The sequence below is a fragment of the Tribolium castaneum genome, chromosome 7, assembly GCF_031307605.1.
Source record: "Tribolium castaneum strain GA2 chromosome 7, icTriCast1.1, whole genome shotgun sequence".
Taxonomy (NCBI): Eukaryota; Metazoa; Arthropoda; class Insecta; order Coleoptera; family Tenebrionidae; genus Tribolium; species Tribolium castaneum.
Genome location: NC_087400.1, coordinates 4,562,777 through 4,587,044, shown reverse-complemented (window position 1 = coordinate 4,587,044; position 24,268 = coordinate 4,562,777). Strand labels below are relative to the sequence as shown.

The following is a 24,268-nucleotide window of genomic DNA, read 5'->3' as shown; positions in this document are numbered from 1 at the left end:
GGCTGTTTTTTGTAACATTTTCGTATATTTTCTAAACATAACTTTTCAGGTAATAATTTTGTGATTATAGTCAGAGGTCCTACGCTCAAATAATTTTTTTCACTCTGTTGGCATGTCCTCTCGGACCAACTGGAGGCTGTTTGTTGCATTTATTATTTTTTTATTATTTTTGAGCTTGAGACATTTCTTTTTGAGGCATTGAATAACTTTTAGCTCTTTTAGTAATAATTTTACTTGGAGTCTTACGCCCAAATAATTTTTTTCTGTCTATTGGCGTATCAATTAAAGGCTGTTTTCTGTGACATTTCCATATATTTTCTAAATATTCTTTCACGTTCTTGCAATTAAAATCAAAACTACTCTTACTTGTTAACTTTTTGGAAATAACTCAGAACTTAAAAATTTAGGGTCAAGTGGGCCCCAAGGGCGAAAAGGGCGAGTACGGCGACATAGGCCCCCCGGGTCTCATGGGTCCGCCGGGTCTCCCGGGCCCGCCCGGCTACCCCGGACAAAAGGGCGAAAAGGGCGAGAAAGGCGAATCAGTAAGTTGCAAACACTTGCCAATTTTTCAAGCTTCAACTTTTAAAAATTGCTTTGAATGAATTCTAATGCGACTTTTCTTTTTTGGCGTTTCCTGCAACCACAGAAATACAAAAAGCTGCGTCGAAGACAGGTAATTATCCTATTTCTTTACCAGAATCTCTTGCTTAAAGCTACGCTTGAACTTTATCAATTTATGGAAAAACGATTACTTTTGGTGGATTTCCTATACTGTTCCAGGGAGACGGCACTGGGGAGATAACCACCGGGGAGGTGATCATGGGCCCTCCGGGCCCCCCTGGCCCCCCGGGCCAGAACGGCCTCCAGGGCCCTCCTGGGATTAAAGGGGACCGGGGCATGGATGGGATAAAGGGCGAACCGGTAAGTTACACTTTACCGCACTGGGTTGGTACTACTGTGCGTTTTGCAGGGCGAAAAGGGCGCTAAGGGCGATCCGGGACCGATGGGTCTTCCTGTAAGTTGGTGTGGGTGAGTTGCGTACCATTTACCATGGTCTGATGCAGGGTCCCATGGGTCTGAGGGGCGAGAGTGGCCGACCGGGTGATTATGGGAAGCCAGGGCCGATGGTAAGGAAACCATTCTATAACTAGGACTAAGAGCAGCGTTAACCGAACAATGCAGTGACTTAACAAATTAACAACACTCTAAATGAATTAACAAAATTTTGCGATTTTGTTAAGTGATTGTTGAGCATCATTTTTTCTCACAACCAACCACCATTGGATTGTTTACGACGCATCCAATTTGTTACTGTTTAAGTATTGAGTAATCGATGGTTTAGGAGGACAATAACTGGTGATTCCCAGGATAGTCAAGATACTGCCATAAACGACCGTCAAGGCTATATCTGCATTTTTTTTGTTTTTCGTTTTTCGTAGAATGTTAACAGTGCGACAGAAGTTATATAAGGGAAGTTACGAGATAATATTCTAAAAACAACTAGGGTTAAACAGAATGTTTTATATTACCTTTGTATTTAAATATGCTGTATTTATTGCTACTTTAATATTTATTGTTTAGAGCTGGCGGTTGTGGCAAGTTTCAACGCACAGATTCCAGTTTTTGAAAAAAATCGCAAAGTTGAGAGCTTGTCCCAACTGCCTCCACTCATCCACAACGGCCCTCCGGCCCGACAAATCGTTTACGTCCATTTAGTACTTAACACTCTTTTGATTGATTATGACTTGTCAATTTATATAGGAAGAGTGTACTAAGAGAAAACATAGACAGTGAAGATCGATTTTTATATAAATATTACAATTACTATTTATTATATTTGTAAAAAGGAAGTTTTGCAAGACCATTAATTTATAAGTTGACGAATGTGTTGTAAGATAAGTGTTACATTTTTATAGGTGTCTTATAGTAGTTGATAGTTTGTAATTAAAACACGGAAAGCAACAACATATAACGTGACTGAACTAGACCTAAAACCAACCTGTAAGATATTTTACTTTTAATAATTAGGTAATAATAAGCTTCTGTAACGATAACATGTACGAAATAAATGTATGTGCATGTGCTGTAATTATTAAATAAGCTTGAGTTACATTGGCCTCGGCTTCTCCCTCTGTCCCCACAAGTCCGAGCTGGTTGTTCCAGCTTGATGGCATGACGATAACAGCGAGCATCGTGTGCATTCACATTTCATTAACATAATTTTGCGTTGGTTATTTTAACTTTTGTTTCAATTATTTTTCTTCACAGGGTCCGCCCGGACTCGACGGAATGAAAGTAAGTAAGCACAACTTTTCTGCTTTGCACCTCCACTTTGGGTGCAAGACAGAAAACCTAGTTTTTTGGCCACTCAGTTACTACCCCGTTTTAGGGCGCCCAAGGGGAGCCCGGGAGCAAGGGCGAGCGCGGCGACCCCGGCCTGCCTGTAAGTACCCCCGACTCCAAACAACGCTAACCGGACTAATTTTAGGGAACTGACGGGATTCCGGGTCAAGAGGTACTAACAACTAACTAGCATTTGCTTGGGTAGCGGCTTGGCTTTGACGTCACTCACCACATACCCCTAATAAAAATACCCCAAACTAAGCTAAAATTTTGTTTTAGGGTCCGAAGGGAGACAAGGGTTTCAAGGGCGATTCTGTAATATTTCCCCGAGTGTGGTTTTACGGTACTATTAATTTAATTGTAGGGTCCGATCGGGAAAAGGGGACGCAAGGGAGATAAGGGCGATAAGGGCGACCAGGGGGTTCCCGGACTTGACGCCCCATGTCCGCTGGGACCTGATGGGCTTCCGCTGCCGGGTTGTGGATGGAGACCACCGAAGGTATTTGGGGATTTTTGTGGCGTGTAACTAACTGCATGGGTGTTGGTTGGTACTAATCTTCTAGGAGGTGATTCCCCCGGCGCCACCGGCACCAGTCGACTTTGATGTGGAGGATCCGATCGATGAGGGAGAGGATGACTATGAAGAAGCGGAGGAAGATTACGAATATCCCGATCAGATGAATGCTGCACTTCCGGTTTCCGCTTCAGCCATTTAACATTTAATTACACTGCTTGTGTGTCTAAAGCTATAACCTAGTTGGTAGGTTACTAATTTTTTTTGGTTTTTTTTTTGCTCAAGTTTGATAAATGTTTTCTGCAGTTGTGAAGCTCAAGCTGGATTCAGGACGCAATTTTCACGTACTTATCAGTGGACAGTGATTGTGTTGTAAATAAAAGTGTTACAAATGACGAAACGTGCGCTAACCAAGTTTAACTAATTTATTAGATGTAGTTAATAGTTTTTTACTGTTCATATGTGTCATTATGTTCCTCATAATCATAATCATATTTTTTGAAAAGTGTACAAAAAATATCGTATGTATTTTAGGCTAGATTAGATGTAAGGTAAAGTAGAGTTAAATTAGGACTAACGTTCGAAAATAAATAATGTTTCTTTTTCTAATTGTGTTTTTTTGGGGGGGAAAATTGAAAACGCTTTCCTTAACTATTTTATTTGTAATACGCTTTTTACAAAATATACAACTTTACGTCTAAAACACTTAAAAAATAATTTTGAGCAAATTTACGATCGGTGCTTCGAAAGCGAGCGAAATGGCGAATGCTGACACGAATGAGGCCACAATGTTGCCACAATATATTACCATCTGAAACGAAAGAAAATCAGAAAAAATCAGGAAAACATGTAGCTGAAGTACTTACGACAAGACTGTTGTTGAGATGAATTGGTCCATCTAAGACGAAGCTGCTCAAACACATAAATACAGGATGTATCAAATATGCGCAATAAGTTAATCTACTGAGAGGTAGAAAGAATTTGAATTTTAAGAGAGCACTGATCGGGCCCCCGTAGCCCGAGCAGCACGCCAGTGTGATCCAGGCCAGGGACAAGCCCCACGCTGTGTGCCCCAAAGAAGCCTATAACAGAAAATTTTATCTAGTAACACAAATTAAATTCAGTCCCAAATTTTGAGAACCGCTGAACTAGAATTATAAAAATTTGCACAAATTTTAATATTATTGACAAAACAGCAGAGGTAAATTTACTTCTTGGTTCACTACGTTACTCTTCTATTTCAATTTGCGTTTTATTATTAAATTTTACAAAAAAAACCAAAATTTTTTTGAAAAATTCTAAAAACGTCCATGTGTTACTAAGTCAATAATTACCCCATGTATTTTTTTATAAATGAATTAAATATAAATAAATTAAAGAAATAATTTCAAACTCAGACATAAATAACAACAAAATTGTTTACGGCATTACACACTTCCGTCGCATTTAATTCAAAAAAAATCTAAATGTTAATTATTTTTTTATAGACCAAATACAGCATGTTGGGTAATGGCTTAGCAAAAATTTAATGGTAGATAGAGAATGTTAAAACAAATCGACTAAGCAAAATTAATTTAAATAAAAATACATAGTTTTTCCAAAAAATCGTTCTGAAATTAAAGTCATAATTTTGAGAACCGCTGAACTAGAATTATAAAAGTAAGCGTAAATTTTAATATTATTGGCAAAACTGCAGAAGTAAATTAATTCTTGGTCCACTACGTTATTCTTCTATTTGAATTTGTGTTTTATTATAAAATTTTACAAAAAAAAACAAAATTTTTTTGCCAGGACCGGGATTCGAACTTCCCGCACAAATGAGCATATTGGACACATTTTTGAAAAATCGTCAAAACAGCGATGTGACACTAACTCCGTTTTTTTATGAAAAAATTAACTGCTGATAAACTACCATTAGTCACACAGTGGCTCTCAACAGGTGGGTTAATACAAATTTCTGAAAAAAGTTCGTACTTTTTAAAAAAATGATATAAATTGAAACCGTAGTTGCGATCAAAATTAGTCGTTGGTCTTCGCCGTTGCGTCATCTTTCGCCTTGACCCAGTTGCGAGTGATAGCCGGCGAAGATTACATAAATTGTGAAAGTACTTGGTTCGCTTTGAGATATTTTCGGAAACACAAGAGCGGAAACCGTTTTGAAATCAATTAAAAAATAATTGCCCCTCGCAGCTGCTCCGCCACTATCAACAAACCGGCGGAAGTTATCAATGACAGCACCTTGCAGCGAAATACGGTCATTGCACCAGAATTTGAAAAATTCACACTTACGTAAAACGCTGATGTTGGTACTACCAGGCCTAGTTTACCAACACCGTAGACTAAACTGGATAAACAAGCCAGGGATAGTACCCATCCCAGTACTACCACAACTAGTGGAAGCTTGACTTGGCATTTCACCCTGAAGAGGAAGTACCCGGAGATCATTCCGACGAAATACGGGCCTATCCGCATCCAGGGCTTGTCGTAAAGTTGGTCAAAGAGCGCAAATGGTTCTTCCACTCTTACAACGTACTCGTATTTCATCGCTATGATGAAAGTCATGATCCAGGAGGACACCATGAAGACGCCAATTGCGGCACCGGCGAACTTCAAGTGTTTCTCACCTCTGGAACAAAAATTATTTTGATGCTTACGCTCGCAAAGCAGTGGCGGTTTGTAGGCTCAAAACTAGGTGAAGAGCTAACAGAAAATTTACAAGTTTTGGTTTTTCCACCCCAAAAATCTATGTTACGAAATTAATAATAAGCTAAAACTTGGTTATCTACCATAAAAATTTTGTATTTTTTTAATATACAATGTATTATTGTTCTTTTTTTTCTATCATACGAATATATATAATAAATGATATTATTTTTCTACTGAAAACTACGTTACGTCAAGAAGTAGGCACATTATTTTAGTTAAAACTCACTTTTCGCGAACGAAAAATCACTAATTCGGGTCTAATGTGATGTTGTTTTTGTCCATTTGGCCAAGTTTTGCTCGTTTTACAAGTGATAAACTAAGATTTTTGCCACATTTCCCAATTATTTTTGACTTTTTAAAATCTTTATTAAGCATTTTTTCAGGATAAAAGCTCACTTTTTCTTCGTAATCTTTCTCTGTCATTACTTTTTTCTTCTTATTTTAAGTATTTTAGTACAACTTTTAGATAAAACTTAATTATTCGGATACATTCGACAAAAATCTTAACTGAAAATCAACAATTAGATTATTGTGACTCTTTTCAATGGATTTATCTTACTTATAAACTGTAATTTTGCAAAATTTCGTCAAAAAGTGATCAAAATTAAAGTTCTGTTCTTCTGTTGACTTATTTACTAAAACACACTCAAGGATCGTCTAATTACATTAATTTTGAGCCAGTTTTGCGCAAATGTACCTCTAATAATACGAAAAAAACTTCATTCAATAATCGAAAATGACGTTATTCTAAGGTTTCGCTAATATGTAATATGCAGAAGATAGTCCCTTTATAGTGAAAAACTAATTTCTAATTTTCCTCAAAAAATAAAAGAAAACGTTGCTTAATCTGAATGTTTAAGTTTGAAAATATCATTACTTTTATTTTTTTCTGCGTTAACTCAACTTTTTTTCCGTAAATTAGCTAAAAGGGGGCAAAAAAAACAAAAAGAAAGACTAAAAATTTCATTATTTTGGCATACTGTAAAAGATCACTTGTACGTATTGTACAATTTCATTAAAAATAACTAATATTAGATCGAAGTTAGTTTTTGTTGTTTTTTCGATCGTTGTAGAGAGATTTCGTTAAAACATTTTGAAATTTACGCAATTTCCCTCTATTAAGACGCAAAGATCCAACACTTTTCCACCAAAAACTATGATTTTCTTACTGGTTCCTTCATTTGGAAGATAATTAAATTTATTTAAATGTATCCTTATTTTTATGTTTGCTTATATGTTTATCTTTATTTTTTCATGTAATATGATCATATAAACACTTTTTTTGTATTCCATTTCACTATTCCTTGTAGGTAATTGGGCGATATTCCATTGGAAATAAAGCTTTTACAAACGAATGCAAAAATTGAAAAAAAATCATAACGTAAAATATATAAAAAATGTGCCAATTTTCTAGACGCCAATCGGTTTTCCAGATCATTTTACATAGACTTACATTAAAATAGTTTAATTTTTTCAAATAGTTTTGCTGTGATCAACGTTTGAAGACTGAGTGTGTGAATATTTCAACATATTTTTTATATTTATTAGCCAATAACTCGGAAACTATTAGACGTAACCCTACTAACTTTATTAATTTATTATCGTTGGTAAGCTCTTTTAATAATACGAGCATGTTTTTTTAAACAGTTTATTAATTGTTTTGCGATTAATTATTTTCGAGAAAATTGCAACAAAGGCAGAAATTGGAAAAAAAACTATAACTTAACATTTACTGAGAATTTGACTATTTTCTCGACGCCAGTCGCTTTTCTAAACCTTTTTAGTTTCATTTTATTATTTCTTGTAGATAATAAGGCGCTAATCCGTTGGAAATAAAGCTATTTTACAAACGAATGCAAAAATTAAAAAAAAATCATAACGTACAATGTATAAAAAATGTGTCAATGTTCTCGACGCCAATCGATTTTCCAGATCATTTTACATAGACTTACATTAAAATAGTTTAACTTTTTCAAAAACTTTGGCCGTGATCAACGTTTGAAGACTGAGTGTGTGAATGTTTCAACATGTTTTTGATATTCATCGGCCAATAACTCCGAAACTGTTAGTCGTAACCCTACTAAGTTTATTATCGTAGGAAAGTTCTATTAATAATGTTTTTTTTCAAAAAAGACCTTTTTTTGCGATTAATTATTTTCAGAAAATTGTAAACAAAAGCAAAAATTGAAAAAAATATAACTTAGGATTTATTGACAGTTTGGCTATTTTTTGGACGCCAGTCGATTTTTTAGATCATTTTACATATGACAGCATTAAAATTGTTCTCTTTTTTTAAACAGTTTTGGCGTAATCGACGTTTGAAAAGTGAGTGTATGAATATTTCATTTTTTTTTTTTGTCATCATGCAGTAACTCCAGAACTACTAGACGAAACATTATTAAGTTTGGAAAACTTTTTTAATAATCTGTTTTTCTCGTAAAAGACTACTAATCGATTTTCCAAATTATTTTACAAAAATCTATATTAAAATAATTTCACTTTTTCAAAAAGCTTCAATCACTTTATTTTGGCAGAAATCGGCGATCTACAAATTAATTTTCTTGAAATAATTTGAAAAAAAAATGGCAAAGTACATTAAATTGGTTTAGTTCTTTTATTTTGACCGAAAACAAACTTTTTTTATTTTAACGAAAATTACTAGAAGTTATCTACAGATTTTTGATATAGTGTTACTTCACCTACTTCCCTTGCCTTAAAGTAGTACTTACCGCACTGCAATCAGGAGAAGCACACTAGCCACGAGATAAAACTGCGTATCATTGGCGATATACCACGACCAAAGCATACAAAACTCCGTTTGGGGGTAAAAATTGTTAATATAGAGAGCATTCCTCCACCAGAAGTTGCTACAACTGATGTGGTCAATAATCGCCGGTGAAAAGACCGAATAACTGTGCAAGTAGCGCAAAATCACTTCATTCACACCCAACACGAAGAGATAAGCAGGTGTGAGGCGGAAGAATCGGTAAATGACTAGCATCACGAATTTGAAAAAATTGGTCTGGGCTGATCTGCACGTGTTCTCTTCCTTGGCCGGTTTTTTGGCCGCGGTTCGGAAGTAAGTGATTGTGACCAGCAAGCCGCTGATGAAGAAGAAGGTGTCCACGGAAAAAGTCGCATTAGAGACGGTTTGATACACGAAGTTGCGCTCAGTCAAAATCCTCAAATTTTTATTGTCACCAATTGAGAAAACTTCGAGGTAAGTGTGGACCATGATGATCCAAGCGATGGAGAAGAAACGCAGACCGTGGATGCATTTGATCGAATCCTGCGAGACTTTTTCCACATTGAGGATTTTTTTCCCATTGTCGATTGCAGAAAAGCACAGAATGACTCGAAGGAAGAGACTTTGTTTGGGTTTTTTGCCAGTTTTTTGATCTTTTTTGGTGCTTTTGGCATCGTCCACATTGTTGTTGTTTTCAAGTTCGGCGTCCACTTTCTGTTTCTGCTTCTTGTTTGCGATGATTTCGACCAAAGATGCGACGAAAATGAGGAGGCTGACGACCAGTGTGACACCTCTGGAACAAGTTTTGTGTTATTTCCGGGAAATTTTGGGTCAAAATGGTGCTTTTGTGAGTCAGTCGAATAAAGATTTCTCTTGCGGCTTATGTAAGATTGTGAGATAAAAATCTTCATTTTCATTTATAATAGAAATCTGTTTCCATTTTAAGATTCAATTCCTCAATTAATTACAAGATCCGTTTGAGTAAGTGTTTTAATTTTGTTTATCGCGTTGATCTATTGTTTGAAAGTTTTGTTGCAATTTTTTAATCTCGTTTTTATGGAATGAAGGACTTGTTGTTATAATAATAAGTGTATTGCTCTCGAGAGCCTTGCCTTACTTATCGGAATTACTTTCAATTTCACGTTTTATAACAGTGTGTTGCTCAACTGGAATTTACGGGAAATTTTGTTTCAGTTTGTCGTTTCAACGTTTAACACTTTATACTTTTTTATCTTTTGTGTCTCATTTTACGACCCAAATAAAATAGTATCGTGACAAACACGCAATTTTTGGCATTTTGGCTTTTTTCATAGTGTTCACGATAAAAAAAATAAAAAATGTTTTTTTAGAAAACAGCTTTTATTTAGAAGATGCACTAAAAAGTAAAAAATAATGTTTTTCTATCAGAGGTTAATGTCTTTGCTTACAAAGTAGGATTTATAGAAGCTTTTATATTTTTTTTTATTTATTGTTTTTTATTTTTTTTTAAATTAACTATATGGAATTGCATTGTCACGCAGATTACGTACGTATGCAAAATTTCAGTTCATTGGGACAACGGGAACCCTTTCAAATTTGGCTCCAAAAATTTGAAACAGACAGACAGACAACAAAGCAAGTTAAATAAAAGCTTTTAATAATTTGAAATTTTTTGTAACTTTTTTGAAACTATTGTTGATTTTGATGTAGGGAAGGGTTGGTTAGGTCAGAATTAATACAATTTTTAAATTCTATAATTATTATTTAGTAACTACGAGTGCAATAAGCGAAAACAAACACAGAGCATATACCAAATGTCAATTAAATTTGGCATATTTTAATACAGAAATTTTGAATTAGTAGTTGAGTTAGTTGATTTTTTATGAACATAATGTTTCCATGTTCACAACATTTTGCAAGTCGTAAAATAAACCACTAAAATGTGGCTTTTCCCATTTTGGTGAATACAGTTAATTATTTAGTTGTAATACTATACATAACGTATAACTTTTACTATTTTTACTATGCTTTATTACTCGTTTGTATGAATTATCAAAAAATTATCAAACAAAAGGTTACTTTCTTTATTAATCGTGTGTTAAAGAATTCTTGAAATAACATACTCGTAGTTCGTGCGTAGAATGTCTGGATTTTGACTTTTCAAAATTTTCCAAAAAAATGCTTCAGTCAAATTTCAACATAAATGTATTTATGCATAATTGTGAAACTCTACAAATATTTTTGATACACTCTGTATAGGTATTTAAAAATTAATGAAATTATGGAGAATTGATAGTTTGGCAAAACTTTAATTATATCCTTCTGGAATATTTTTGGTGAAATATTTTTGTTTTAATTACCGCACTAAAATTATAAAACAATGAGTTACATTAAATATCATAAAATTACATGCTTCAGATGTCTGGTCTGTTTGTGAGTTTTTTTAGATACGTAAATAACTATTTTAAAAGCACGCAAATTTTGTTTTCTAATGAGCTGTTTATTTCTTACAGAAATAAATTATAGTATGTTCAATGGTTTAATGCAGTTTTAATTTTACAGTAACACCTACTATTAATTATGTATTTTCTCTCGTGTTTCAAACCGATTATTGCAATAAATATCTCTGGCATAAAAAAGACAAATAAAAAATAGAATTACCAACAGAGGATAAATTGCAACAAACATTTCGTACACTAGATTTACTTTTTTGGTTTGATTTTCGTGACTTGCTCAAGATTTCTCCCAATATCCCCTGACTTACTCTAATTTCTTCAATTTCTTCTGTGGTTTACTATTAGAAAATTAATAAAAAAAACAAAAATTAAAAAAATTTACGAAATGTTCCTTTATCATTTTTTTCAATCATCATCAAACTATACTAAACGAAACTGAAATATGAGGAACATGTTCCACAAGACAACAAAATTTACATTTGAACGAAGTATTAGAAGAAAAACTCATTATTCAAATGTATAATTTAACAGAAAACACAAAAACTGAATAAGGATCATATTTATTAAAAAAGCCGGATTTTTATAAAATACAGAGTGAAAGTAAAGTTACGAATAAAATTTATACTTTTGTTTTTTTCATTTTTCAAAAAAAGCAAAAAAAACGTTCATTACAAAATAAGAAAAATACAAAGTTACAGTTTTTTTACCTGTAATTAACAATAAATTTTTTAACTTTTTTACTCTATTTTCTTCTTTTTATATATTATTTTTAATTTATTTTTTCAATTTATTTTATACTTACTAGAAAAATAAAAGAAATTACCATCAAAAACAGTAAACAAAAATATAGGATGCAATTAAAAAAAAATGGCGTCAATATTCAGAAACCAGTGACGTAACATATGTTCGCTTAGTCTCAAAATCAAGTATTTACAAATATAAAAAAGGTCAAACAAAAATATTTGTAACACAACTATTTTACCAAGTTGGGACTTTTTTAGAATAACAGATTTATTTGTTGTAATACAGTATGTTTATATAATTTATATTGTATAAATTTATACAGAATTGAGCAAAAGTCAGAGAAAATCTTGTGAAAATGACGGAATACTCGTATGATTTATATACATATTTATATATACAAATATATATATATATATATATATATATATATATATATATATATATATATAGGATCTAAAGTGCAGATATAATAATGCGAATGGAGGAATTTAGGGACTTTGGTCCCGAGGTATATAGGCTATTTTTTGCACTTCCGAAACTAAAGTAGATTCTGGCTAATTTGTTCCCTAGAGATTAAATATGGACTGAACCCTCTAGAAAGTTTATTTGCTCCCTATGGTTAAAGTGATATTTTATCTACTGAAAAGATTTAATAAAAAATTACATAGTTCAGTATCTGCCACAGAAAAAAATAACTCGAAAACTATTCGAATTTCGAAAAAAATTCATTTTTACGGACTCGAATATGTTCTAATATTTTTTTCTTAAAGCAAGTAGTTTTGGGGATATTTTATTTAAAAAAAATAAAGCGTTCGTTCAAATCTATATTTTTATTTTCACTTTAACGGAAATGTTAAACTTAGCGGTTTTTCATTAATTTTGGGAAAAAATTCAATTATTTGAAAAATTGCATCGTAGAAAACTTTAGATAATCAGATTCGTTTCTAGAAATTTCGCTTCTTTGCAACACTTTCATTTTCATCAGACGACCTTGCCTCACTCCAGCCTTTCGCTTTCCTTCACTTACCCCACAATTTGAAATTTGATATCCTCCAGAAGCCTGTAATCCCCCGGAACCGGCCGAATTCCCACCACGTTGAGTGTTGACCCAGCTTTGCGATCCTGCGCCAGCAGCAATCGTACGTCTGCAGGAGTGCAAGAAGATGGCAGACATTCGCCGACATTCAACTGTCTGGTCTGTAACAATCGGGACGTTTACGTAACAGTGCTTTCTCTCAAAGGTCAAAGGGACTCACCACTGGTGTTAGATTTCGGTTGATGTTGAGCCGAACTTTGGCCATCAGGAAGGTGACAGGAAAGGGAGGGATCTCCGGGTTGGTCTCAGGGTTGGTTAGCTCTTCGCAGAGGGTTTTCGAACCCAGCCAGTAGTCGTTACCGAAGAAGAACTGGCCCGAGTAGCGACCAGATGAGTCGTACACTGGAAAAGACGAAAATCATTTAAAATCATTTAAAGGTTTCGTGTCGAGATTTTGATTCAAATTTCATGCAATTTTTTATTAATTACGTTCAAGGAAGAGTGAAAATTAAAGTCTAATATGGATTTATAGTTACATTAAAGCTTAATGGAAGCTAAAGGAGTTCTAAAATATGAGAATAGATGTTATAAAATATTTAAGAAATATCTCTGCTCTTAACAGGGTTTGGTGTGTTCTCGCGTTTTTTTGCTCTAATTATATTAAATTTAATATTAAAAAAATATTCTCCTGCTAATTATATTAAAACCGGTTTACTGTTAACTCTGGAATTATCTATGATTGGAATTATTTGGAAGTTTTTGGAGCGATTAATATTGTCTTTGAATTTTTTGGAATTAGTGGAATTATTTGTAAATTACTGTTTTTTTCTGAAATTATTTAAGATTATGTCTTAGAACTACAGAAATTATGAAAATGAAGTTGTACTTAGAAAAACTAAGTTGTAAATGCAGCAATTAACTTGGAATGACTGGAATTATCACGGAATATTATTGATTATGGGGAATTACTAGAATTTTCTCTAGAATTGCGTCTGGAATTACATGTAATTATTACTAACTTTTATTGAATACTAAATTTTTCTAGCATTTTTTCACTAATTTGGATGAAAAAATCTTGTTTTTAATAATATTTTTCTCAATTTCTTGTATTTATACCAACAATTGTTTATTATTTGGTTTATAAATATAGAAATTATTAAATTTCCGTGGCATTTTTTTGAAAATGGAAATAGTTAGTACAAACTTTTTTCCTGATAATAATCTAGTAGTCACCAAAAAAGTACAATACTAAATTTTGTGGTTCGTTGATAGCGATTAGTTTTTAAAAAATTTAAATATGGTTTAATTTAATTATGGTCCAATTTCAAATAGATTTTAGTGGTTTTACAGTAGTAGAAGATGTTGCTTTTAATTTTTTTCGAAATATTATGTAAATTTTAGGATATATTCAACTTTGTCAAGTTATTGTAATCTTTATCTTTCTTTTCATATTTTTTTACTAAAAATTTTTGTTAATAAATTTATCCTCTTACAAAAATAATATAAGAAAAAATATTGTTATCTAATGTTTTTTGAAATCTACATGCAACAGTTCGGTCAAAACTTTAATAATTTTTTGAAAATCAATTTTAGTAAAACATATTACACATGTTTGTACCAAAAAAACTAATGCCTTCCAAGTTATGAAAAGAAAAATTTGAGTGTCATCTTAAAATTTATTATAACATTTACAAAAATTTTAAAACTATCCACTTATACTCCTTCTAAAGCCATTTAATTAATTTTTTAATTTAAAAAATCGTGCTACAGCGGCTGCAGTTTTTAAAAATATCACCCTGTATAAAAAACTTGTTCTTAAAAGTATAACGGAAATTTTTATTACAGTTTATTAATCTAAAAATTATAAGCCAATGTCCGTAATGATATTAGATGTAAAATTATGATACAACGAAGATAAAATCGAGAGCAAAAAATTTAAACTAGAAAAATCTAATTAAAATCGAATTAACTGTTACAATTTACAATCAATAACAAAATAATAGATTATGTTGAGATTTCCGTAAATTTCTTAAGACTTCCGCAAGATCTTCAAAGAAGTGGGAACTTTGTGAGCATTTCCAGGTTTGATGAGACAAAAACGATTTTAAAACTTTACTAGACTTGTGGTTTATTATGAAAATTTATACCAAGTACTACAATCATGGAAAAATGTCTTTTATAAAAATTTGAAAAGGTAATTGCAGAGGGCGTTTTTTATAATGTACAGTCACGATCAAAAAGAATGACACCCTCTAAAACCCCAGCCACAAATCTGAACTGAAACTGAAGAGTTTGTTGAAAATTATGATCTTAATGATTTTATTTGGACTTTTATTATCGGGCTCGATTGACAGGGGTGTCATTCTTTTTGATCGTCACTGTACTTATCATTCAATAAAATCTGACTTTTAAAACCAAAACTTTGAATTCCGCATTGTATTTATTAAAGTGCACAATTTTCTCAATTAGATTAGACCTTAATACATAGGTAATCAGAAATATGAGAACATTTATCCTATTTTTTAGCCTACATTTACAGCGTGTGCTTGACCAAACGTGACTGATATACAATTTACGTAACCACAAGCAGTTTTGGCGAAAAAAAACAGTTTTTTTCTAAAACACAAGGCAAAGGAACCAGTAACTGCTAATCTAGTACAAAAAAAAATGTAAAATTTTTAATTTTTGTAAATGTAACTACAAGAATTTCTGTTTTATTTTACGTCTGGTGTTGTATGCATTAAAACTAATCGTTATGTCTGTCGCATAGGAAGTCTTCAGAATGTTAATTAATTTCCGGCTCACTGTCTACTTTTCTAATTAATGAGTGCACACATTTGCATCTGATTAAGACGATGAAAAAGCAAAAAAAAAACAAAATTGGAGAAAACTTTTCCAAATTGTCTGGAACACTATGGAAACATTTTAAATTAAAACCAAGAATGTGAAAAAGAATAATTGAGAACATTGCACAACAAAATTACCTCAAATATCTTGTTTACATTCACCGACCTGCGCGAGTAAGTTAAAGATCAATAAACTTTTATTGTAACCACAACCGACAAATAAATCAAATTACTTCTTTACCCAAAATCAAAAAATGGAAAGTTTACTCGCAAGTCACAAGTATTGAAAAAAGCTGTGCTTTTTCTGCTAATTTTTTGGAAATAAAAAACCGTCGTGACTTGCTAGAGCTTTTTGACCAGTTTTTTGGACAATATTTTTCTAATTATATTTTTTTGGAAGTAACAGAATGTTTAAAAAAATGTGAACTCCAAGCAATTCCAAGGATTAATTTTCCAAAAATGAGCTTTTTAGTTGGAGTATTTTTGCGTTATCAGCTCTCGTTGCGCAATTAGCATTCAGTGGCAATTATCGCATTTATAGAGAGAAAGTACTGACTTTTGGCCGCCCAGGAAGTCCCATTCAGCAACTCTTCGACATACAGCTCCAGGTCTGTCTGACACCTCGTCTCGTTCAGCACTTTGAGCTTTCCGGCCCATTTTAGGTGGTCGAACAGTTCGGCCAACCACCGGACTTCCGACACGTCCTGAAAAATTTCCTCTACAGCTGGATTATGCAACTCTGAGGCCGGAACCGGGAACTGAATACCGTTTGATAGGTAGGAAAGATCGGACGAATTGTATCTTGTCGGTTCGGTTAGGGCACTGCTCACACACAACAACAGCAGCAGCACGAGGGGCGTTTGGGCCATTTTTGGGACACACGGTACTAGAGCACAGTCTGGTTCGCGAGAGGGTTATGTGGGCATTTTGGACCGTGTGGACGTTATCACTGCTGGGTGCACACTGACGCGACTTTCGATTCGGCTTAGGACTGAGGCGATTTTGAAATTTCCCTCGACGATGCGGAGAAAGGTGAGCTCGCCGGTGTGGTCTGCTGTTTCTCAATGGAGCTCGGGTTTCTTTTGGACAACTCACTCACGTAATACGTGGACATGGCGTTTGTCGGAGAACGAGACCGCTGGCCAGCGAACGTTGCGACATGTTTTACATCGGAAGAAAAACTATTTGATTTATTTTGACTGCTTTCTTGGATAAGTGTAGGAAATGGAACTCCACTTTTTGGTGGTGTCTGATGTAACTGCCGGAGCTTTTCAAATTTACACGAGCACAACTTCTAGATCTCTTCTAGATATTAGATAAGTTTACTATACTCCTGGACGATTAAAGCTTAATTTTGTAAAAATCTAAGAAACAACAAAAAATGTGTTACCAATAAAGAAGGAATTTGGAACAACACAAAAAACTAGTAATGGAAAATATTTTGGAATAAACTTATTCATACAGAGTGGAATTTTTAACTGGAATAAAATTCTTAACTTGAATATAAGCGAATTTTGTAAAAAATCTTGAACAGGTTCTTAGGTCAAATCCCTCGTTCGTGTTCTAAATTTAATTGTGTTTGCTGCTTTAGGTTTTTTTTGGCTCGAGTTAATAATAATAATAATAATAATAATAATAATAATAATAATAATAATAATAATAATAATAATAATAATAATAATAATAATAATAATAATAATAATAATAATAATAATAATAATAATAATTATAATAATAACAATAATAATAATAATAATAATAATAATAACAATAATAATATATAACGAAATAAAACATAAATATAAAAAATAAAACGAAAAATCATCAAATATATTTTCTTTTGCCTTTTGTAACACGATTTTTAAACAGATACTCAATAATATTATAAAATAAACTAAAACTTTTGTATTTTCACAAACTTTCTATAAAGCCGGTCAAAAAATAAGCAAATTAAATTTTAAAAAAATAGGCAAAAATATCGAAAGCTTTAATTAAGTGAAAAAATAATGACATCGAAAAATATCGTTCAGGAAATCAGGAATATAAGTCATGAATTGTAACTATCGTCTTTTTTGGTTAGTAGAGCACGATTTTGAGCTAAAACAGACTAAAAAAATCATTGAATTAGGTTAAAACGACATAATTTTTGCTTTTTTTTGAACATCTTATGATGTATTTGAAATTCACTGTAAAGTAACTGCGATAAATAACCGAAGAATAGCATATATATGTTTAAAATAGACAAAAAATAAAAAATCCAAGAGGCGGTTTATATCAAGCTTTGTTAAAGTTTAAATCGTTGTTCCTTAGTCAAAAATTGTGTTATTACTTTAATCTTCTTGGATGTTTTAGCAACTTTTTTTTACCCAATAAAAAATATTTTGAAAAATTTCGTTAAAAAATCACTAAAATAATGTCGTAAGAGATGCTATTTTGGTTTTTTTGGTCAGGTCAGGTCAGGTCAGTTCAGGGATCTTTTAGCAACATTTTTTTACCCAGAAAGAGAATTATTTCGGAAGTTTTCGTTAAAAAATCACTAAAACAATGTCGGAAGAGGTGTTATTTTTGCTTTTTTGGTCAGGTCAGGTCAGGTCAGGTAAGGTCAGGAATCTTTTACCAATATTTTTTTACTCAGAAAGAGAATTATTTTGAAAATTTTCGTTAAAAAACACAAAAACAAAGTCGTAAGAGATGTTATTTTGCTTTTATTGGTCATTAAATCACTTTTTTATGTTAAAACTTTAGTTTTTTGCGATTTTTTGTCAAAATAGGCACAAAATTTACTGAATAATAATAATAAAAATAATAATAGTAATAATAATAATAATAATAATAATAATAGTAATAATAGTAATAGTAGGCATTTACACAAGTCATTAAGGTTTTAGATAAAATTCTGACACCAATAAAAAAGAACTTAAAGTTAAGCTATTTTAGTAAAATACCTGAACCGGTTTGAAAAGAAAAAAAAAATTTTTATTTACTTAAGTCATCAGCCAGAGACCATTAGCGACTACAATAATATAATAAATGTTAACTAAAAATATACAAGTATATACAATTTATGGACTGTCAAATTTAAAAAATTATGAATATGTAAGTAGCTAAAAAGCATTCTAATAAAATCAAAAAAAATAATAGCATGCCATTAAAAAATTACTATTACGACGTCATACTTTTTTGGGACATAGTGTATAATCAAAAATATTATTTAGAAATGCATTCTTCTAGAGTATAAAAAGTCCAAATTTTATAATAACAAGCAACTAACTAATAACCCTGTACAAAGATAACATCAACACCAAAATTGCAAATAAAAAATGTTTTCAAGTATTTTGGTTCAGATTTATTTAGGTTTTTCCGAATATAACACATTTTGTTTTTTTCCAAATTATTCTCCCGATTTTTTTCCATTTTTTCCGATTTCGCTTATTTTTTAAAATGTTTGGCTCAAGATTACATTTTTTTTCATTGATTTAAACTTTTAACTTCGCATGAAGATTTCAGTTAAATTTCCGATACTTACAAACTCTTAGTTTCTAGCAATGAGGTTTTGCTTAGTTTTTTTCACACAGTTTTCAAAAAACTGATAGCAGTACTAAATTTGCTTTTTTTTTTGGTTTTGTCTCTAAACTTTCTAAGCTAACGTTTAATCAAAAACTGAAATTTCTTCTGATAAGTGCAGTGCTTTATTGATTAACCAAATTCAAGAACATTTAATCATCGGCATAGAGACGTCGCAAAACCGCGAAATATGAATAGGCCGATCGCAAAATCTGTGTCAGTGTGACCAACGACAAGGTGATAAAATTCCCCGCCAGAACAATCGTCGGTTTTTTGGTTTTCTCCAAAAAAATCACCATAATTTTGCGAATTTTAATATGACTAGCGTACCAATTCGACATATACAACGATGTTCCAATTTCATCACTCTAGAAATGGTTTATCAAACATTTGCATGGATATTTTATTTATAGTACAGTTATCATGACATCATGTCCGTAGTAACAATAAATGGCAATCTGAGCAGTCATTGCACATAAATAAATCCCATGAATGGCAAACTTCAAACTACCAAATGGTACCTAAAATTGGTTGTCTGGTGTAATCACAGACATGACTTTGGTTTCCTTACGATCACTAATTGGAAACCTGTAGTACAGATAACTAACACGCTGGCGAACAATTGGAGGAATATTCCTTTGGAGAAAATGGTCTCAACTCGTTTGGTGTAACTAAGTTTTTCAATAAATTAAACTAGTTATTGTCACCTATTAGCTGTTTCAAAACTATAAAAATGCCAAAATTGCATTTTACCAAATTTTATTTTTAAATAGTAAAATAGTTATTAATAAATAGATCTCTCATTGAAGCTTCATTAATTTAATCCGCAGTTAAATGGTCACGTGACCATATTGAACCCACTTGATTGGTCTATTCCCGCTGTTAACTTTTAACAACGAATTAAAATTTAATGAAGCTTTCTATAAACCTGACCTAAACTACACAAACTATTATAGTTATAGTTATTATAGTTTTTATAGTTTTGAAACAGCCAGTACTTACTTGACAATTTTCCTGTGGTGCGTTATACACTTGACAAGAGCGTGTTTAGTTTCCTCAAAACTATTCTCATAGTCAATTGTTCTTAAATTATCCTTCAAAAGCTCGAACTGTGCTGTCGCTAGTGATATAAGTTTGCAGGGTAAGGTATCAGTGGCTGAGTTACAATGAGCACTAATAAACAAACTTAAACTTTGGAGAAAAAACGTGATATAGAAATGTTTGGCTGTATCATAAGGAAACCAGCCGGGAATTGACAGAGTTTTTTGCCCACTCCTGTCAATAAAAGGCACCACGCTGTAGATGAAACAACTACAGGTGCAGCTAATTCTAAAAGCCAGACAAACCAAAGTGCAGGAGCGAACCTTTGCCTTAATTATTTGCAATTTGTGGAAAGAATATCCATAGAAGATTGGGTCTGTTAGGGATTTTTCAACTTCGATTAAATCCTTGCCATAGTACTGAAAATTGAATAATTTGCACAGAAAGGTGAAAAGTGTTAGGAAATATAGTGTGGAGTCGGTGAGTTTGGATAAATCGTTCCTGTCGATGACCATCTGAATGATTATTGTTAAAAGCTGCCCATAGTAAAGTAAAAGATTGAGAAAGGCACTTAATTGGTGCAAAATTCTGTGTTTCTCTTTGTCTCTTATTGGGTAAAAACCGAGGACTAGTAGTAATTTGCGTTCCAGAGAGAAGGAGTTACGAAGATCAAAGTCCTAAAAAATGTTTTGTTTGAAAATTTTCGCTAAATTTGTTATTACTCGTATTGTAAAATCCATTTTAGTGTTTGTGTTGAGACTACATGATCTATAAACCAAGTGCGGTTGGTTTCTGCGGTATTGGGACTTTTTCAATTCATTTCAAAGGAAGATCTAAACGTAATTATACGTTTGTGGGGGTAATTATTGAGCCAACTCTTTATTAATATGCAATAAACTATTCGTTTCATGTTTGCAAAACTCTGGACGGTTTTTTATTTCTTGGACAAATGTTTTCTGTTAAATGTTTTTCAAAAATATTTAAGAATTCGGATGTAACTAATATTTTTGAAATTATTTTTCAAAAATTGTAATTTTTGACAGTTTAATTTTATTTTTAAACCGCCAATCGATTGGTGCCAAGAATGTTCAAATTGTACGTCTGGTTGACTTTAGGAAGATAAAATTAGTTAATTAGCTAAGGGGGCTGTATCTATAAAAAAATCCTGTGATTATCTAAATCTTTTAATTTTGAGTCAAAGGAATAAGACGTATTTATGCTAATTGTAGGTTGTGTGGAGTAATGAAGTCAACTGATTAATCTTTAATAATCACCACCTTTGATGTTTGTAACAACTTTGAAGTTTTTTTTCTTGAAGTACTAGTGGTTTTTTATAAGTTCTTTTTCCACGTCATCAAAACAAATTGTAAATATTCAGCCTCTAAAGGTTGTTCATTCCAGCAAAAGTCTATAATAATAATATTAGTAATAATAATAATAATAATAATAATAATAATAATAATAATAATAATAATAATACAAACAAATACATTTAATTATTAAAAGCTAAGAACGCGTTTTATTGACATTTTAAAAGAAGAGAAAGAAGGACAGTTAAAGAAGTCAATATCATTTGAAAACTTCTTACAGATGCTAAGTCTAAAGTAAAAAAATTAATCCAAACGCTTGGAAAAAGCAAAACAATATTTTAAATTATTCTAGCGATCTAGCTGTCTCTCTATTCGTAATTTTATATTTTTTTTAGGTATTTCTTTTTTTTTGTTATTTGTTTAACGTGATATGTTTATATTTATATTTATTATTTTTAATTATATTATATATCCCAATTACTATCTATACTTGACGTGTTTAAAATCTGTGTATTCAGATAAGATGAACGGATAAATTATTATTATTATTATTTTTGAGCTTATTTTTAACAAAAGTCTTCACAATTGTAATACCCTAAGTATTATGTATTAAAATTAGTTACCTAATCAGTAGAGATACTCAACTAAAAGTAACACACAAAATTAATTTTTTTAAGTGCTACATTTTGGCATCACTGCACTATTTGTAACGTTATTGGTTTTTGAGTAATAATGTCATTTTTATTTTTTTTAGACGACAACCGAGATTTTTATTTGCTATTTTAGATAGTTCTGGTAATAATAAGAAAAGGTAAAAAAAACTGAAAACTGACTTAAAAAAAAATTAATTAAATACGGTGCGTTCAAAAAGTCTTTAGATCAACTCTTGCTGTGGAATTTAGATTGATAGACTTTTATCTTTGATGTCTTTGATAGATTATCGTTTTATTCTGTTGAAGTGTCAAAAGTACTGTAGTAATCGTAGGAAATCCACATACATTCAAAATTTCCTAGCAAGAGTTGATCTAAAGATTTTTTGAACGCACTGTATAAGTTACTGATATAATTATTGCACAATTTTTTTTTAACTTTTTGATGTCTTATTATACATAGTGATTGTTTTTTGTACATACATTTCTTAGATAATTAGCACAGAACGTCAATAAAAAAGGATAATTACTCATAAAATGAACAGAACGATGAAGCCTTTTGGGAAAAACTTTTAGTCACATTATTATTTCATTTTACTTTATTTAATTTTTTATTTTTTTATGTTTCTATATTTTCCATAAAGATAAAGAAAAAAATCGTAGACAAATATGTTGGTTGTCATAACAAAAAAAATAATAAATAAAAATATACTAACCAAAGATTTTTCTAATTGCTCATAACAGTTTATGCGTTAGTACTTTTGGTTTAGCTTGTATTATTTAAACAATTTCTTATTTTTTTGGTGTTGTTTTCTAAACTAAATATAGTTTTACAATTTGAAACAAGAGACAAAGTAACAAGGTTATTTTGTTTTTGTTTTCTTTTCTCTATGTATTATGTTTATGTTCTTTTATTTTTATTTTTACGATTGTATTTGATTTTTTTCCAATGAGTTGTGATTTATTTTTTTGAAAAATTAGATGAAAAGGCAAAAAACTCAAAATTATCTCAATAATAAATGGTGTTTGCATAAACTAATTTCTAGAAGGAACTCGCTTGAAATTGGCCAATCAGGTCAACTACAATCCCAATGATTCACAATCGCTCGAACCATCATATTCCCTCTTGCAACACTTCCAAGAAACATATTTTACAAGATAACCGCTTTATGTAACACCCGCTACATAGTCATACAATTATTTTGCAATTTTCGTTATGTTTTTCAATAATTAGCACCATTACAAGAACAACGCTTAATTAATAATAATCATAAATGAATTATAAAATTATTTCCAACTCTCTAATCTCTTCACCCAAGTGTAAAAACACCGAAACATCGTTCGCATTCGCATCGAAATGAAATAATTGTTGCTGAAATTGTGTCACCTGTCGTCAAAAATTCGTACTCCGCCCACGTTTTATGTAAGGAATTGCGCCAGTATATTTGATGCATTTATTTATTTACTGTTATGCAACTGCAGTAATAATTACGGTGCAGTACGTAACAGAAATAATGCACGACCATCGTGGTATTCGGGCGATTATATCACCCAGAAATAGTAAAAATGAATAATTGAATAAAAATTTAAAAAAATAAAGAAAATAAATGATAAGTATTTTCGAAAATTTTCGAAAAACTAACGGAACTTAAATATTTTCGAAACATGTTATAAAACAGGAAGGTAGAGTCCGGTGAATTTTATTAATGTCATTAATACCTAATTTGTGTTAACTTTGAAATTGAAGGAGGAAGACGCCGCTAAATGAGCTCGGGCGATTTTTCTTAATTAATTTCGGTGTTACATAAATTCTCAAATGTGTTCTGTTCAGTCCGGAGAACAAATGATTGTTTGTAGAAAAAGTGGGTGAGTTGTGTTTACCTTTTCGTTTTCTTCAAAACGCTTATATAAGATTTATGAAATGGGCTAATGGGACAAAAATGGCCATAGCTCAAATATTGGTACATTGTGCAAGTAAGCGCTTCTTCAATCGTCTTTTTATTGTTTACTAGTCCTCACATTGAAATTTTGTAATACATACATGCAAGCGCTTACATAAGGCGATGTTAGTGCCTTAATTACCCACGCACCCAATTAATTTTCCAAATGGGTAGAAAGTACCAATTACCAGGAAACGTTTCCTGTTTCTTGGAGATCGCTCCTGGAGCTACTTTTGATTCGCATTGTTATTAAGTTTGTGACATCAATTGAACAGCGATTCAACGTGACGTGCAAATTTTTATTCAAATCGAAGACTTTCTCTAACGGTTAAATATCCCAAGATGGTGCAATCGATACCTCAAGGTCATTTCCTGTTGCCTATGTAATTATCA

The 24,268-nt window shown here is 31.7% G+C and overlaps 3 protein-coding genes across 8 annotated transcripts in view; 1 reads left to right on the top strand and 2 right to left on the bottom strand.

The window, feature by feature from the left end:
- Window positions 1–3,466, top strand: part of LOC659070 (uncharacterized protein) — a 172,058-nt gene extending 168,592 nt beyond the window's left edge. For 4 of the 5 annotated variants that reach the window (XM_015984004.2, XM_064357883.1, XM_064357882.1 and 1 more), the window contains 12 exons: window positions 408–542; window positions 647–673; window positions 775–921; window positions 971–1,015; window positions 1,065–1,127; window positions 2,269–2,295; window positions 2,390–2,443; window positions 2,489–2,515; window positions 2,623–2,658; window positions 2,708–2,842; window positions 2,907–3,103; window positions 3,164–3,466. In XM_015984004.2, coding sequence (XP_015839490.1) covers window positions 408–542; window positions 647–673; window positions 775–921; window positions 971–1,015; window positions 1,065–1,127; window positions 2,269–2,295; window positions 2,390–2,443; window positions 2,489–2,515; window positions 2,623–2,658; window positions 2,708–2,842; window positions 2,907–3,059 — 849 coding nt within the window. In that variant the 3' untranslated portion in view covers window positions 3,060–3,103; window positions 3,164–3,466. The remainder of the gene's footprint in view (window positions 1–407; window positions 543–646; window positions 674–774; window positions 922–970; window positions 1,016–1,064; window positions 1,128–2,268; window positions 2,296–2,389; window positions 2,444–2,488; window positions 2,516–2,622; window positions 2,659–2,707; window positions 2,843–2,906; window positions 3,104–3,163) is intronic. The other variant, XM_015983994.2, reaches the window with a different exon arrangement.
- Window positions 3,467–3,499: 33 nt separating this feature from the next.
- LOC659148 (nose resistant to fluoxetine protein 6) lies at window positions 3,500–16,431 on the bottom strand. 2 transcript variants are annotated; one of them, XM_008200466.3, is made up of 8 exons: window positions 16,137–16,431; window positions 15,927–16,088; window positions 12,745–12,926; window positions 12,516–12,685; window positions 8,293–9,102; window positions 5,147–5,483; window positions 3,724–3,939; window positions 3,500–3,668 (listed from the first exon to the last, which is right to left on the bottom strand). In XM_008200466.3, exons 1-8 carry the CDS (start codon window positions 16,237–16,239, stop codon window positions 3,564–3,566), a joined length of 2,085 nt encoding a protein of 694 aa, XP_008198688.1. In that variant the 5' UTR covers window positions 16,240–16,431; the 3' UTR covers window positions 3,500–3,563. The 2 variants fall into 2 exon arrangements, with proteins under 2 accessions (XP_008198688.1, XP_008198687.1); XM_008200465.3 differs by having other exon boundaries at window positions 15,927–16,431.
- A 2,589-nt stretch (window positions 16,432–19,020) lies between these two features.
- LOC107398753 (odorant receptor Or1) lies at window positions 19,021–20,780 on the bottom strand. Its single transcript, XM_015983957.2, has 5 exons — window positions 20,698–20,780; window positions 19,937–20,652; window positions 19,506–19,605; window positions 19,351–19,455; window positions 19,021–19,302 (listed from the first exon to the last, which is right to left on the bottom strand). Exons 1-5 carry the CDS (start codon window positions 20,713–20,715, stop codon window positions 19,087–19,089), a joined length of 1,155 nt encoding a protein of 384 aa, XP_015839443.1. The 5' UTR covers window positions 20,716–20,780; the 3' UTR covers window positions 19,021–19,086.
- Window positions 20,781–24,268: the final 3,488 nt, after the last annotated feature.